General features: G+C 36.4%; 1 protein-coding gene across 3 annotated transcripts in view; it reads right to left on the reverse strand.

Moving 5' to 3' along the window:
- Positions 1–588: 588 nt before the first annotated feature.
- The window catches only part of CCAR1 (cell division cycle and apoptosis regulator 1), a 44,851-nt gene continuing 32,358 nt past the window's right edge, over positions 589–13,081 (reverse strand). For all 3 annotated transcript variants that reach the window (XM_074296574.1, XM_074296573.1, XM_074296575.1), the window contains exons 16-25: positions 10,291–10,476; positions 8,642–8,833; positions 6,452–6,691; positions 6,051–6,159; positions 4,739–4,821; positions 4,082–4,228; positions 3,647–3,767; positions 3,143–3,328; positions 2,290–2,495; positions 589–707 (exon numbers count right to left, since the gene is read on the reverse strand). In XM_074296574.1, the coding sequence (XP_074152675.1) occupies positions 648–707; positions 2,290–2,495; positions 3,143–3,328; positions 3,647–3,767; positions 4,082–4,228; positions 4,739–4,821; positions 6,051–6,159; positions 6,452–6,691; positions 8,642–8,833; positions 10,291–10,476 (1,530 nt within the window). In that variant the 3' untranslated portion in view covers positions 589–647. The remainder of the gene's footprint in view (positions 708–2,289; positions 2,496–3,142; positions 3,329–3,646; positions 3,768–4,081; positions 4,229–4,738; positions 4,822–6,050; positions 6,160–6,451; positions 6,692–8,641; positions 8,834–10,290; positions 10,477–13,081) is intronic.

Consider the following 13,081-nt stretch of genomic DNA (forward strand, 5'->3'; position numbering starts at 1 on the left):
ACATTCAAATAAGGCTCAACTTAATTTTCTTGTAAACCCCACCAAGTTACCCAAAGAATAATGGCGGCTTACTATTGCTTTCCGAGTATTTGATGGGGCTCAAATTTTAATAAGTAGTTTGAGAGAAGGGGTATGATTAGAAGGAGGAAGAAGCTTTTTGTGGTGAGTAAAAAATTTTGGGTTCCCCAAAAAACTTGCAAAATTATGCAGCATGCTATTTTATGATTTACACTGGATTTTTAAAAGATGGACTGAATTCAAAATAAAAACCTAATAATGATAATTCTATAAATAAAGAAATTTTGATTTTACTAGACTTTTTTTTTTTTTTTATGAAAGACATTTGGTAATTAAATACTTGCTACTGTCCATTAAATTGATGAACTTTATTAGGGTTAAAACTATAACAAAGTTCATCCTAAACATTTTGCAAAATTATTTCACTCAAAGAGTGTCTAATAAATTGAATGCTATGAAGTACAAGCAATGTTCAAAAGCAGAGACTCACATTCATAAAACTTTATACATCTTTCGAACTAACAGATATTTATACTACTAAAATCAAACATGCATCACTTTCAAACATTCTGGTATCATGATTTATATATTACATTATGTAACACCATTCTTCTCAAAAACAAATTTTATCATACATTTGCACCATTCTCTTTGGATTTTTGATCTCTGTCTTCATTCTTCATATTATCCTAAAAAATAATGAACAAAGAAAGATGCATTTCTTCACTGAAGTTTTACTTACATAAAATTTTTGAAAAGTAAACTATAGGGGCAGCTAGTTGGTGTAGTGGATAGAGCACCAGCCCTGAAGTCAGGAGGACCCGAGTTCAAATCTGGCCTCAGACACTTAACACTCCCTAGCTGTGTGACCCTGGGCAAGTCACTTAACCCCAATGGCCTCAGCAAAATAAATAAATAAAAAAGTAAACTATAAAGGAAAAGCACACGAATATGGAAAGTCATTCATTTAAAAAAATAAACATGGCCATGCTGGAGAGCTTTCTTTCCTTTTTAATTAACATCTCTTTTGGAAATACTCCCTCCCTTCTCCCTCTCCCCACAAAAAACAACACATGAAACATCAAAGGAAAGTCCTGGATTTGATGAACACCAAATAACAACATGAAACTAATTATTTTAAAAAGAAGAAATGACTCATCACTAATATGTTGGCTATTGTTCCACTACCATGGGAGATCACTAGAAAAGTTTGGTATGAATCTTTTCCAGGTGCCCATCCAGGTGTCTAAAATTGACAGTGGAAGGTACTTCAGGCCAAGGCCTTACAAGGCTCAACTCCCGTGGCATATGTAATCTAGTAAAAACATGGCAATCATGCCAGATTGAATAATGATAAAGGAACCCAGTGAAAACTCTAGCCACTGACCTCTTCCACACTAGAACTGCACATATAAGTTAGGTAGAATAGACAGTTACTGGGAAGGAGATGGCTGCCGAAGCCACAGTTGACACAAGCAGCAAGGCTGACAGACTCTCAGCACCATCAAAAGGAGACTGCAAGATGCAGTGAGAGGGGAGGCTCACCAGTGAGGCACAGTAGTGCTCTGAGATCACAGGCACTGAAAACACAGCCATCTAAAACCTCAACAATACAAGAAAGCCAGTACAGCAATCCTCTCCCACTGGTACCAAGTTTTCCTCTTTCTCTGGGTAGTTTGTTTCTTCTTGATTTGAGTGAGAGATGATTTATAGGCGTATAATTCATTGCTTGGTTATTGAGAGAATTGGCAATTGAGCTTGAGAATTTTACAAGCAGTTTTTATGTGCCACAATAATGAGAAATATTCAGTATGTCCTCCACACTATACAATTTAGCACTTAATTCTGTTATCTTTAATTGTTCTTTGTAAATCTCATTTTTTTAAACCAAGTACAAATTATACTGAGAAGGAGAAAGACTGCCTTCATGATTCTTGTCTCCTAATACTACTGAGCACATGATAAATGCTCAGTATACTGGTTTATTAAAACAAGAATAAAGACGTGTCTGGGGGGAACATGGAGAAGAAAGGGAGGGGCTAAAGTGCACCACTTAGCAAAGATTAATTTGAGGGCCACTTGTGCTGGATGCTGTATGAAAGACAAATGTTATGAGAGTATCCAAAAAAAAAAGTATTCAAGACATCACTATTCTTTCACACAGAGCAGCATGATATAAACAAATGTATACCAACCAAGGGATGGGAAAATGCAACAGTCCAAAAACTGCAATAAACTAAAGACAGGGTTTTAAAAGTAAAGAATCCTCACCTTCTTAAGAACAGTATGAATCTCGTCCATAACTGTGGATAAATTTTTGATTGTCTTATTTAGCTGGTTCTCAAATTGCAAATTTGCATTTTCTGAAGTCTTCAAGTTTTCCTGTAGTTGACTAAGGTCCCTTTTGACTTCTCTGAGTTCACAAGTTAGGCTTTTGTTAGAATTTTCCAAATGTAAAATTGTCTTCTCATCCTCACCTGTAAAGAAGGCATTCCAAATTCGGTTACCTTCCCCCACAATACCTGCAATTTCACCAGGAAGCTTAAGCGCTCATTTTAAGAGCATAAAGCAGCTGCACTCAGACACTAAGTAGGGAAGGGAGGAGAAAGGAAGGTGGATAGGAGGTATGGGTTGAGTGCCTGCCTCAGTTTCCTCCAAGTTGACCATTCCTAGCCCCCACAGTTGTGGAGAAAACCAAATGAGACCTGTAAGCACTTAAAACTGGATCTGGTCAAAGCTTAAGAAGTGTTGGTGGCCTTCCTTTCCCTAGGTTTCACTGGTATGACCTTGAACAAGTCACTTAATGACTCGCTTGGCCTCAGTTTCTCAATCTGTAATGAGTGGGTTGGGTTGGAGCTAAGTCTATTTCTCCCTCTAACTCATCCACCTAGTCAGGCAGTAGGTGAAGCAATATGAGAGATTAGAGAGCAAACCCTTCTCTTTGGAGAGCAACAAGAACTGCCTCCTAGATTATAAGGGATCAGAGGCTAACAAACCCTCCACGGGAAGCTGGCACAGAGGCCAGAGGTGCTGAGCATGGGCACCACGTCTGCCAACAAGATCCTCACAGAAATGAATGTCACACCAGACTGAGGCAGGGGAGACACGCAGATTTTTTCCTCACCTGTTTTATCCTCTAGTAACTGGAGCTTCTGCTCTATTTCAGCTCTGACTTTTTCGCTTTTCTCTAGTTTTTGCAAGAGACTCCCTACATCCACCATCGCACCATTATATACTATCAGGCCAACGTTTTCTTCCACGACCTTTGACTCTTGCTTTACTGTAGGTGTTGGGAGCAGCAATCTGTTTCCTACATTTGAATGAAAATGTACAAATTTTAAAATTCTGAAAAACTATTCATTCTTTTGCCCCAAAACATTAAAAAAAAAAAAGATCAGTCCAGGGGCAGCTAGTTGGTGCAGTAGATAGAGCACCAGCCCTGAAGTCAGGAGGACCTGAGTTCAAATTTGACCCCAGATACTTAATACTTCCTAGCTGTGTGACCCTGGGTAAGTCACCTAACCCCAAGTGCCTCAGCAAAATGAATAAAAATTTTTAAAAATCAGTCTAATTTTTATGAACTCCACCACCTGCAGACCTAAACTTTGAACTTTTGTACTCCTATTACCCAGCATATCTTCTTGCAAGGTTTCAGAGTCTTCATGGTTTTCTTCGTCTTTTGAGGTATCTGTTAATTTCCTGTAAAAGCAGGATTCTCGGAGTACCACTTTATTAAGCAGTTTCTTAACCTGTTAATTAAAAAAAAAAAAAAGAATCTTGTCATGTCTTTACAAGGAAAACTTTTTTTTTTTTCTGGGGGGGGGGGGGTGGGGAGCAAGATTCTTGCTAAGAGGATGACTTTGCATGATTTTTTGCTACAAACTAAATATTAGTCAAAGATTGGCTAGGAGAGTCAGGCTTCTTGTTCTCCAAGATATAGAACAGGTACAAAAATGTGTAAAAATATTTTCAGGAGTTCTTTAAAAACATTCTCAAAGATCAACCTGGTATTATTTATTGCTAAAGAATTCTAAATCTTTAAAATCTAAATCTAAAGAATTACCTGAGCCCGGGAAAGATGAAGTCCAAGAGTATACAGTATTTCTTCCATATCCTTTTCCAGCAGGTAACCACAGTGGCTTTGATCAAAGTAAACAAATGCCATCAAAAGATCCCTGTTAACTGTAATCATCTGTGTCTTGTCTTTTTCCTAAAGAAGAAGGACAAGTGAGGGTGGTAGTAGGTACCTTGCAATGTTACCAAGGAAATCTTTTCTTTAAAAGTCTGAGTACTTCAGACATTCAATGCCTCTGCTTCAGTGCTTCAAGAACACCAAAAAAGGGTTTAACAGTTGGGGGATGCATAAAGTTCAACTAGTGTTTCTCGACTCCAAGGGATAAGCTGCTTTATTTCGTCTCCCCCTAAACCAAAGTGGTGGAGTGTGTCCACACATATCACCAGACAACCAAGTAAGTAATGCTTTTTGAGTAGCCTGTCTACATCTATCACTTTAAACCACAGTCTAACAGGGAGGAAAGTAAGACATCAAGAGAAAGTAGATGTTCTAAGTTTAAAAAAATTTAAATGAAGCCAATAATTAAAAGCTGTATACAGAGTTCAGGTTAACATGTTCTGCTAGAGTGACAGGTGTTATAAAAGAGCAAAAAACCCTAGAAGCCAAGCTATTTCTTAAATGAATATTTTATACACTATGAAGCACCTTATCTTTAGAAGCTCTGTCTTTGCCATAGCGATTAATTTCTCTTTTGTCATCCCGTTTATTCATCTCTTCCTCATCTCGGTCTGTTAAAAATAACAAAAATCCCAAATAAATAAAAAAAGCAATCACAGCTAAAAATTAAAGAATAGGAATATTTAATAGTAGAGTTAGAAATGATTTTTCTATTTTTTAACTACTAAATTACAACAATCAATTCCAAGAAGACCAAGTATACAGAAATATATTTATGATTTCTTGGGAATACCATCAACAGACTTATTGTACAGACTCTTTTACATGTTAACATTATTAGGAGGATGAACAGGAAGACACACTTGCAATGGAGAATGAGAAATAAAGCATTAAAAATGCATAAGGAAATAATACTGTTTCAAAGTAAATTACTTAATTCCACATAAACCATCTGATGAAAAGATTCAAAAGCAAGAAATTTCTCATAGCAAGTTCAACCCAAAACTGATTTCAGAATTTAAAAGCTCACTACAAACTATGGACAAATACCTACAATAAAAGAAACCACACTGTTCTAAGCCCAAGTATGATTTAAAAACTGAGGTAAAAATCACCAGTGGAAAGCCCTACTATCTGATGCCAGAGGATAGAGGAAACACCACATCTCTGGTTCTCAGTCCTATAACCTGAGGGGTTAACAAGATGACCTCCAAGGCTCCTTCTAGCTCTAAGTCCTGTGAACCCAATCACATTTGAGGAAGGCTCAGACACCCTGCATTATGATATTGGCTTCACTATTTAATTCTAGCATGAGATACTGTGTGAAGTCTATTGAACTGCCCTGAAGCTTAGCTTCATTAGCTCTAAAACCGAGGCTTTGTTTCTATCTGGGAAAGTCAGCAGAAGGACTTTATTTTATGTCAAGGTATCCATACATGCAGGCATTTACTCAAAATATCATTTGTGCTTTTAATCTTTCCAGGAAGGAAAATACAATTAGGGAGTACAATATCTGGACACCAAAGTTTCTTTGAAGCATTTCAAAAAGAAAAAAAAAAAAAGCCATCTGAAGGAATATAGAATCAGATGAAAGCTTTTTCCTATGAAGCAAGGATTTTAGTGATAAACCTCCTATAAACTACTCAATTTTTCGAGGTAGATTAAGGAACAAATTAATTATATGTAAAATAAGACTTAACAAAAAAAGTCCCAGAACATAATCTTTGCCTACATTATGAAATCTAAAATACAGAATTTGAGTAAAGTAACTTTAAATTATGCTGAAAATATTCTTTCAAATAATGGAAGTAATTAGAAAGGGATAAAGAAGTGAACATACCATCCTCCTCATCTTCGGCATCTTCAGCTTCCAGTGGGTCATATTCTTCTTGGTTATTATCTTCTTCAGTTTCATCATCATCTTTATCATCTTTCCTTTTATCTTCTTTCTGTAAAGTGTTTTAAAATTAAACAAGAGGCAAAAAGACTTTATTAATGAGTCATTCATTCTGCTAGGGGAAAAAAGTGTTCTTTTCCTAATAAATTTTGGGGGACACATAAAATAGACCAAGAAAACTAGTGAAAGTTAAGTGAAACAGTAGTAAACACATTTTTAAAAAGACATTCTGAAGTTTTCTACATTGTAAAAAATAAAACAAAACTAAAGTTTTCAGAAACCTGAAAAAGAGGATGGACAGGAGGGAAGTGCAGTTTTGCTAATCCAAGAAATAAAAGCCAGACCTTTCTATCTTCTCGGTCATCTTTTCTGTCTTTGTCATCTCCCGATTTTCTTCTTTTTGGTTTTGGCTCATCAATTTCATCATCCCTGTCTTCCTTTTTCTCTTTTCTCTCTTCTTTTTTGCTTTTCTTATCCTTTTCTTTCTTATCCTCTTTTTCTGGAAGGGATATTAATGATTTATATATCCGGACACCAAAGTCTCTTTGAAGCATTTCATTGAAGAGTTCTGCAAATAATGAAACCTATATGAAGATATAAAAAAATAAAGAAAAAAATCTTTTAAAAAGTCTTCACCTTTGGACATTAAAATAAAGAAAATTCTGTTAGAAAAAGAGTAATTTTTAAGTTTTCAGCACATTTATAACTGGTTCTTCCAAAAGTCTTATTGAAAATAAATCTTCATAACCTAGTCCTTTTCAACATTTAGATGACAATGGCAGCTGATGTTCATAATGACCTTATGGTTTTATAAAATCTTGATGTGTTTTAAATCATAGATTATGTTTAATGCAATTTAAAATTAAGTATATTTCATTATACAATTCGTTTGAGGAATTCAAACATTAGTTAAAGATTTTTTTTAATTATTTGAAAACTGGTCATCTAGTTACAGACATGGAACTCAACCAACATTTGACTAGCTAGAATGTTTATCCTTCCATAACAGGAAATTTAATAAAATAAAAATGAAAATCTAATGTACCAATTAACCTAAAGAGAGAACATATAATCTAAGTTCATTAACTACAACTCTGACCCAGACCATGCTACATATACCTTATGTACATGAACAGAAACCAGCATTAACTACAAAAAAAAGAAAGCTAAGCGTGATAGGTAGCAGTACATGTATCTGGGGAAATGGATTAATGTAGTTTCTCTTCAGTGACAAAACATTTAATAAGAAAAGAGATGCAGCATGTTTAGTATTAAAATGACCAAGATGATGAAATTTATAGCTAATTTTGTAGTGCTACATGCCCATTCTTAGTTGGAGTGATTTGTCTACACCAGTAATGGTATTTAAGGGCTTGTAAAACTTATATAACCCCTCAAAACTGGGAGCTGGTGTCCAAGGGGGAATGTAGAAGAGATTGGAAGTGTTTTCTTTCTATTTTTTTCTATCAGAAATGAATTTACAGGGTCATAGGAATCAGAGTAGAAGAAACCTTAGAGATTGATATCCATAAGGCAAATGACTTGCCCATAGCCACAAAGATGTTTCCTACTCTGCTATGAGGAATGCATTCATCTTTAACCCTTTTAACAGCTTCGAGCAAAAGGTCTTTTGGATATTTGTGATAACATAGGTTATTAAGAAAATAATTATAGATAACCCTAGAACAAAACTGATATTCTTTTACTCTGATTCTTTCTCTTCTTTGAAGAACTCTATATTAGGAAAACAAGTTTATTTTACCTAATTTCCTCCATTCTGTGTGGAGGTTCAAGATTTTTATCATGAATCAAATACTAACATACATTATGAAAGAGATCTCCTACAATTAAACCTACTGTTTGGAGCTGATTATGCCTAAATGATGGATAACCACAGAATTTTGATCTTGTTGCTATTCCACAAATCCAAAATATTAAACTGCAATGTCTTAACACTTAAGAGTTGAGATGCTGGTGGTACAACTCAAACCAGATTAAAATGTAATTAGAAATATTTAACAAAATAAAGATACAAACAATGCTAATTTTTTGGTTTTCTAAAGTCAATGTGGCCTGTGGACACAAATATTTCTATTTGAGATTGATACCACTAACTTACAGTATAGTACTTATGCCAAGAAGTCTGAGAATGTTGTTTCATTTTGTTTTAATTAAGGAATACCATTCTAACTTTCTTTCTTTTTTTTTTAAAGACTGTATAAACCTTTTAACATATGGTTAAATGCAAGATACCCAATATTAAAAAGTTTTATAAGCTAAATCATATACCTTATAATTCTTCAGCTCTGGTACTTCATTAGTAAAAATAGAAACTTGATGTTGCTAAATTGTTTTAGAAAGACAAAGCATACAGGAGAGTATAAAGAAATACCGGATAGAAAAGAGCTAATAAAGTCAACTGGTTAGTATGAAAAGTTCTCTGTACAGAGCAATAATAAAGACTGTTGTTTCCTCCCAGACTTATTAAATAACCTATGTCAGTTTAAAAAAGAGTAAGATCAAAGTAAAATTACCTCAAATGAATGCTCTTTATTATCCTCTAATCTGTAGTCCAAAAGTACACTCAGAGACATGATGCTACAATCAAACTTGCCACTTTTTGCAGCCCAGTTAGGGTGTACAATGATGGCTGGCTCATCAGGTAAAATGTACCGCCTTTCACGGCGCTGACGCTCCATTTCTTCCTGGCGTTTCCTTTCTTCTTCCTACATGTTTCAAATTTCAAACTGTATTTATAAATCTATTTTATTTTTAAAAGTTAAACATGCAATTATGGATCAAAATGAGCATTACCAAAAAAGTCAGTCTTTAGGAAGAAAAATTCATGAGCCAAATGACCCCCAAAGACCAAATGATGTGACCAAACCAACAGCTTAATGAGGGAAACAAACTCACAAAAGATCCCAATCATCATAGTTCTCCTACACTTCTCTCCAGCCACAAAAATCAGCCAGTTTCTAGCTTTCCCCATCTATTTCAGTTTCACTCTTTCTGCTAGTGTTTTGGTTTAATCTTACTTCCCAAAGACATGGGAAAAACTGTTGTGAACTTCGTGCATTAGAGCAAACCAAGCTATCTATCAGTTAGTGATTAAGTGGCAGAGACTCTACGCAGTGCTAAGGATACAAAGGCAAAACTAAACAGTCCTTCCCTCAAGGAGCTTATATTCTGTATTGGGAAACAACATGCAAAAAGAATCACGAGATTTAAAGTCAATTTTAAGGAGGAAGAGAGAAGACAAGAAACCAGTAGCTTGAGGGAAAGTAGGAGGATGAACTGAACTTTGGAGAGGACAGAGGACTGAAGAGGGAAAGCGTGCCAGGGCCAAGAGACAGCCTGTGCCAAAGCAGAAGATGGCAGATGGGAGACAACATTTCAGATGGTTAAGCTGACCCACAGAATGTGTAAGGGGAGAGGAATGAGGACTGTCTGGAAATGGAGGCTGGAGCGAGATGGGGAAGGGAAGGCTTCAGAGACTAAACAAAGGAATTTATGCTGCATTCTAGAGGCAATAGGGAATTACTGAAACTTCTTGAGCAGGACTGTGGTATGACCTAAATCACGAATTCAAGACAATAGAAAGCAACCAAAAATTATTTCCCCAAAAGTTTGCATTTGTATAGTTATCCTTTCAAAAGAGTTCAATTGTCTTGCATTGTTTATTGAAAGGTGATGCTTTTGAAGTTAAAGTCACTGAGGCCGAGAGAGCCTGACCACACTGGAAGTTCATGAAGATGCAATCTAATCTTATTATTTCAGTACAATCTAAGACAATGAAAACTGGAACAAGATCTGCTTCCTGAGAGGGGGTTGTGGCTGGGAGTGGGGGACAGAAGCTCTCCATGATTAGCTTTTTACACATAAATTCTACAAATCCTCCCTTGAAAGATCATGGCCTAGGAGCCCCTGGTTCTGCAAGCACAGGCCACTCAAGCAAACTCAGTGACTACTTCAGGTCCAGCCTCAAGCTATGTTGGGAGGTTTGTAATCGCAAGAATGGCTACTAAGAGATGCCCTTGTGAGAGCAGTGACAATTCTCTACTGCCACCAAGAAATTGTAAGGATTAGAAACAAATGCAGAAATGTACAATCCTCCTGGAGTGCCCAATGAATGGACTGACACAAACACGCTAGACCCCAACACTTTGCATCATGGCCATACCTCTTTATCGTCCTCAGATTTCCTGTCTTCCTCTTCTTCCTCTTCTTTTTCAGATTTCTCCAACTCCTTCTGTTCCTCTTTCTGTTCTTCTACTTTAAGCTGCTTTGTCAGGCGGGCTATCAACTGGGATTTTAATCCTTTAGAACTAAGAGCTCGGCTTTCTAATTCTTTACGAAGGTCATTTACCTAAATGAGCATATATTAAGCATACAAATTAACACAGTCTAAAAGCATGAAATCAAAATATGGAACCAACTCAATAAAGATCCAGGATTAGTAAGAACAAAAATAAAACAAAATAAACAAACAAACAAAAAAAAAACACCAAACCAAGCAACTTAATAGTGAAACAAGTGAACAAAAGCATAGTCTAACTTACTTAAAATGAAATTCTGATTAACTGAAACTCAATTATCTAGAATAATCCTCAATTAATTTCTTTTAAAAAACAAAACAAAACAAAAACAAACCCCTAAAATTCTTTACAAATGGTGCAAGACCTGTGTTTTCACTGGTGAGCAAAGTCCCTCTACCTCTGTAGGTCCATAGAGTCTCTGATGGCTACACAGCCTTAAGACATGCTCAGGGACACCCCACCAGTTTGGGTCACACTGTCCTGGCTCCAAGAGTAGTTCTCTATTCACTATACATGTTGCACTTCAGTTTTCAAAGAAATAAATCACATGGTATGAGATTAAACTCCTGTTCTTCGAAGATCCTCATTCGGTTATACGTTGAAGCCTGCTCCCCCATATAAGACGTCTCTCCTATTGCACTAATTTTTAATTCTTCAGATATTGATGTATTCCATATCTTGCTGCCAGTATAATGTGGGCCTTTAAGATGAACTGTGGTATCCATGGGAAGAATGGAGTCCTTAAGAGGAGATCTGCAATTTCCTCAAGGTATTTCAGTTTATTTTCTTCCTCTTATTCAATTTAGATGACTCAATCACTGTCCATCTGGTGATATTTATGGACAATGGGGAACTTCAAAGAAGATGTAAAAGATGGGATCAAAGAAATGTGTGTGAGGAAGGGCAGATAGGCTGGATCCATAGAGAGGAATGATGACTACTACCCAGAGGCTCCACTGTACCCTTGTGATGTCAAAAGAAAATGATTAGGCCTCCAGCAGACTGGACGACCCCAAGTGGCAAATTTATGGATCTGAACAAGAATTGTATAGGCTCTCCACAGTTGCAGGGAGCTTCCAAGTGAGTGAGATCACAGAGTCAATAAGAGAATTGAGTGGTGTGTTTTTAAGGCAATCACATATAGTCCCCTCATAAACTAAAAGACCTAATGGGAAAGATGATGACTCGAAGAGCTGTAGAATCCTAATGGGATGTATAACAAAATGGGAAGAGACTTACATTCATGACTTGGTTCTTTTCTGTGGCACTTGAATTCACTCCACCTCTAAAATGTGTTACCTCTTGAAGTCCATTAAGATCATTTCCCCCAAATCTGCTCTTCTTTCTAACCTACTAAAAGCAGTACCAATCTCCCCAAATCATTGCTTTTGTAAACCATACTTGACAATCTCCTCAGCCTGGTACCTTCCCAATTTCAATCACCTTTATCATATCCACCTCGACTCACCATATCTCAACCATACCTTAGAGGCAAATCTTAGGTTTTCATCTCCAGAAGTCAGGACTTCTGATTAGCAACTGTCTCAGTCATCCCCTCCATTTAGGTTTGGTCTTAGTCATACTTCACTGCCTCCAAACGTTAACTCTCCCAAAGTTAAATCAACTCTGTATCTCTCCTCCTCTTCCTCTATTCACTTTCTTTGTACCATTCCAAGCCAAAAGACTCATCGCTGGACACTACTTCTCAATGTGTGATCTCTCCGAAATTGAATGTAAGCTCCTTACAGTATAGGGTTCTCTTTGCTTTTGTATTTGTGATGCCAGCACTTAAGAAGTTCTAAATACATTTATTCATTCACATTCACCATTCCAATTCACTTGGCACACCACTGTTAATATTCTTAATGTTTATTAGAATAAATGTTTTTTCTTTTAAGACCATGCTCATCTCAAAGATGTTCAGTGTTCCTCTGCAGCCTATGGTATTAAGTAAAAACTCCTTGTCGCAAAAATGTATGACCTTGTATAATGTCAACCCCTCTACTCACGTATCATAAGCTATAATCAAACCAGATCTTTGCCTTCAAACATGCCCCACAAACAGTATACATTTTGGTTCTTTGCTTATGGTCTCTACCCACTCCCAGCGCCTCCGTACTTCCAGATTCAGCTCTCAGGGAAGTTCATCCTGATCTCTTCAACTAGAAATCCCGATCTTGTCTCACACTCTGGAGTCTTCTTATGCATGACTATGTTCTAGTTTGTATTACTTTTACCTTTCATGTCTTACCATCCTTTAGCAATACTAAATTTCTTGAGGGAAAGGACTAAATTTTTTATTTTTCTATCTCACCTCAGTAACTAGCACAAATGGTGAACCCTTTACAAACACAGACTTGATGAAAGATGTATTATCAGCATCTCTGTCATAGGCAACGGACAGATTTCTACTTACATAGGATGTCCCAAGTCTTGGTATAGTTTGAAGATACTTGAGTTAAGCCTTTTTGGAACACCTTGGGACTTTTTAATTTGCAGAAGTTGGTAGTGTCAGTTCATTACTATGACCACTAATTGGTACAATGTTGGGGAGAAAGAGTCAGGCCTTGATAAGAGATATCATGCCAGCTAACTAAAAATTTTCAAGTTTTTCTCCTTTTTGTATTGTTTAATTCTCATTTGGTTATTTCTTTG

This window comes from Sminthopsis crassicaudata, chromosome 2 (genome assembly GCF_048593235.1).
Source record: "Sminthopsis crassicaudata isolate SCR6 chromosome 2, ASM4859323v1, whole genome shotgun sequence".
Lineage (NCBI taxonomy): Eukaryota > Metazoa > Chordata > Mammalia > Dasyuromorphia > Dasyuridae > Sminthopsis > Sminthopsis crassicaudata.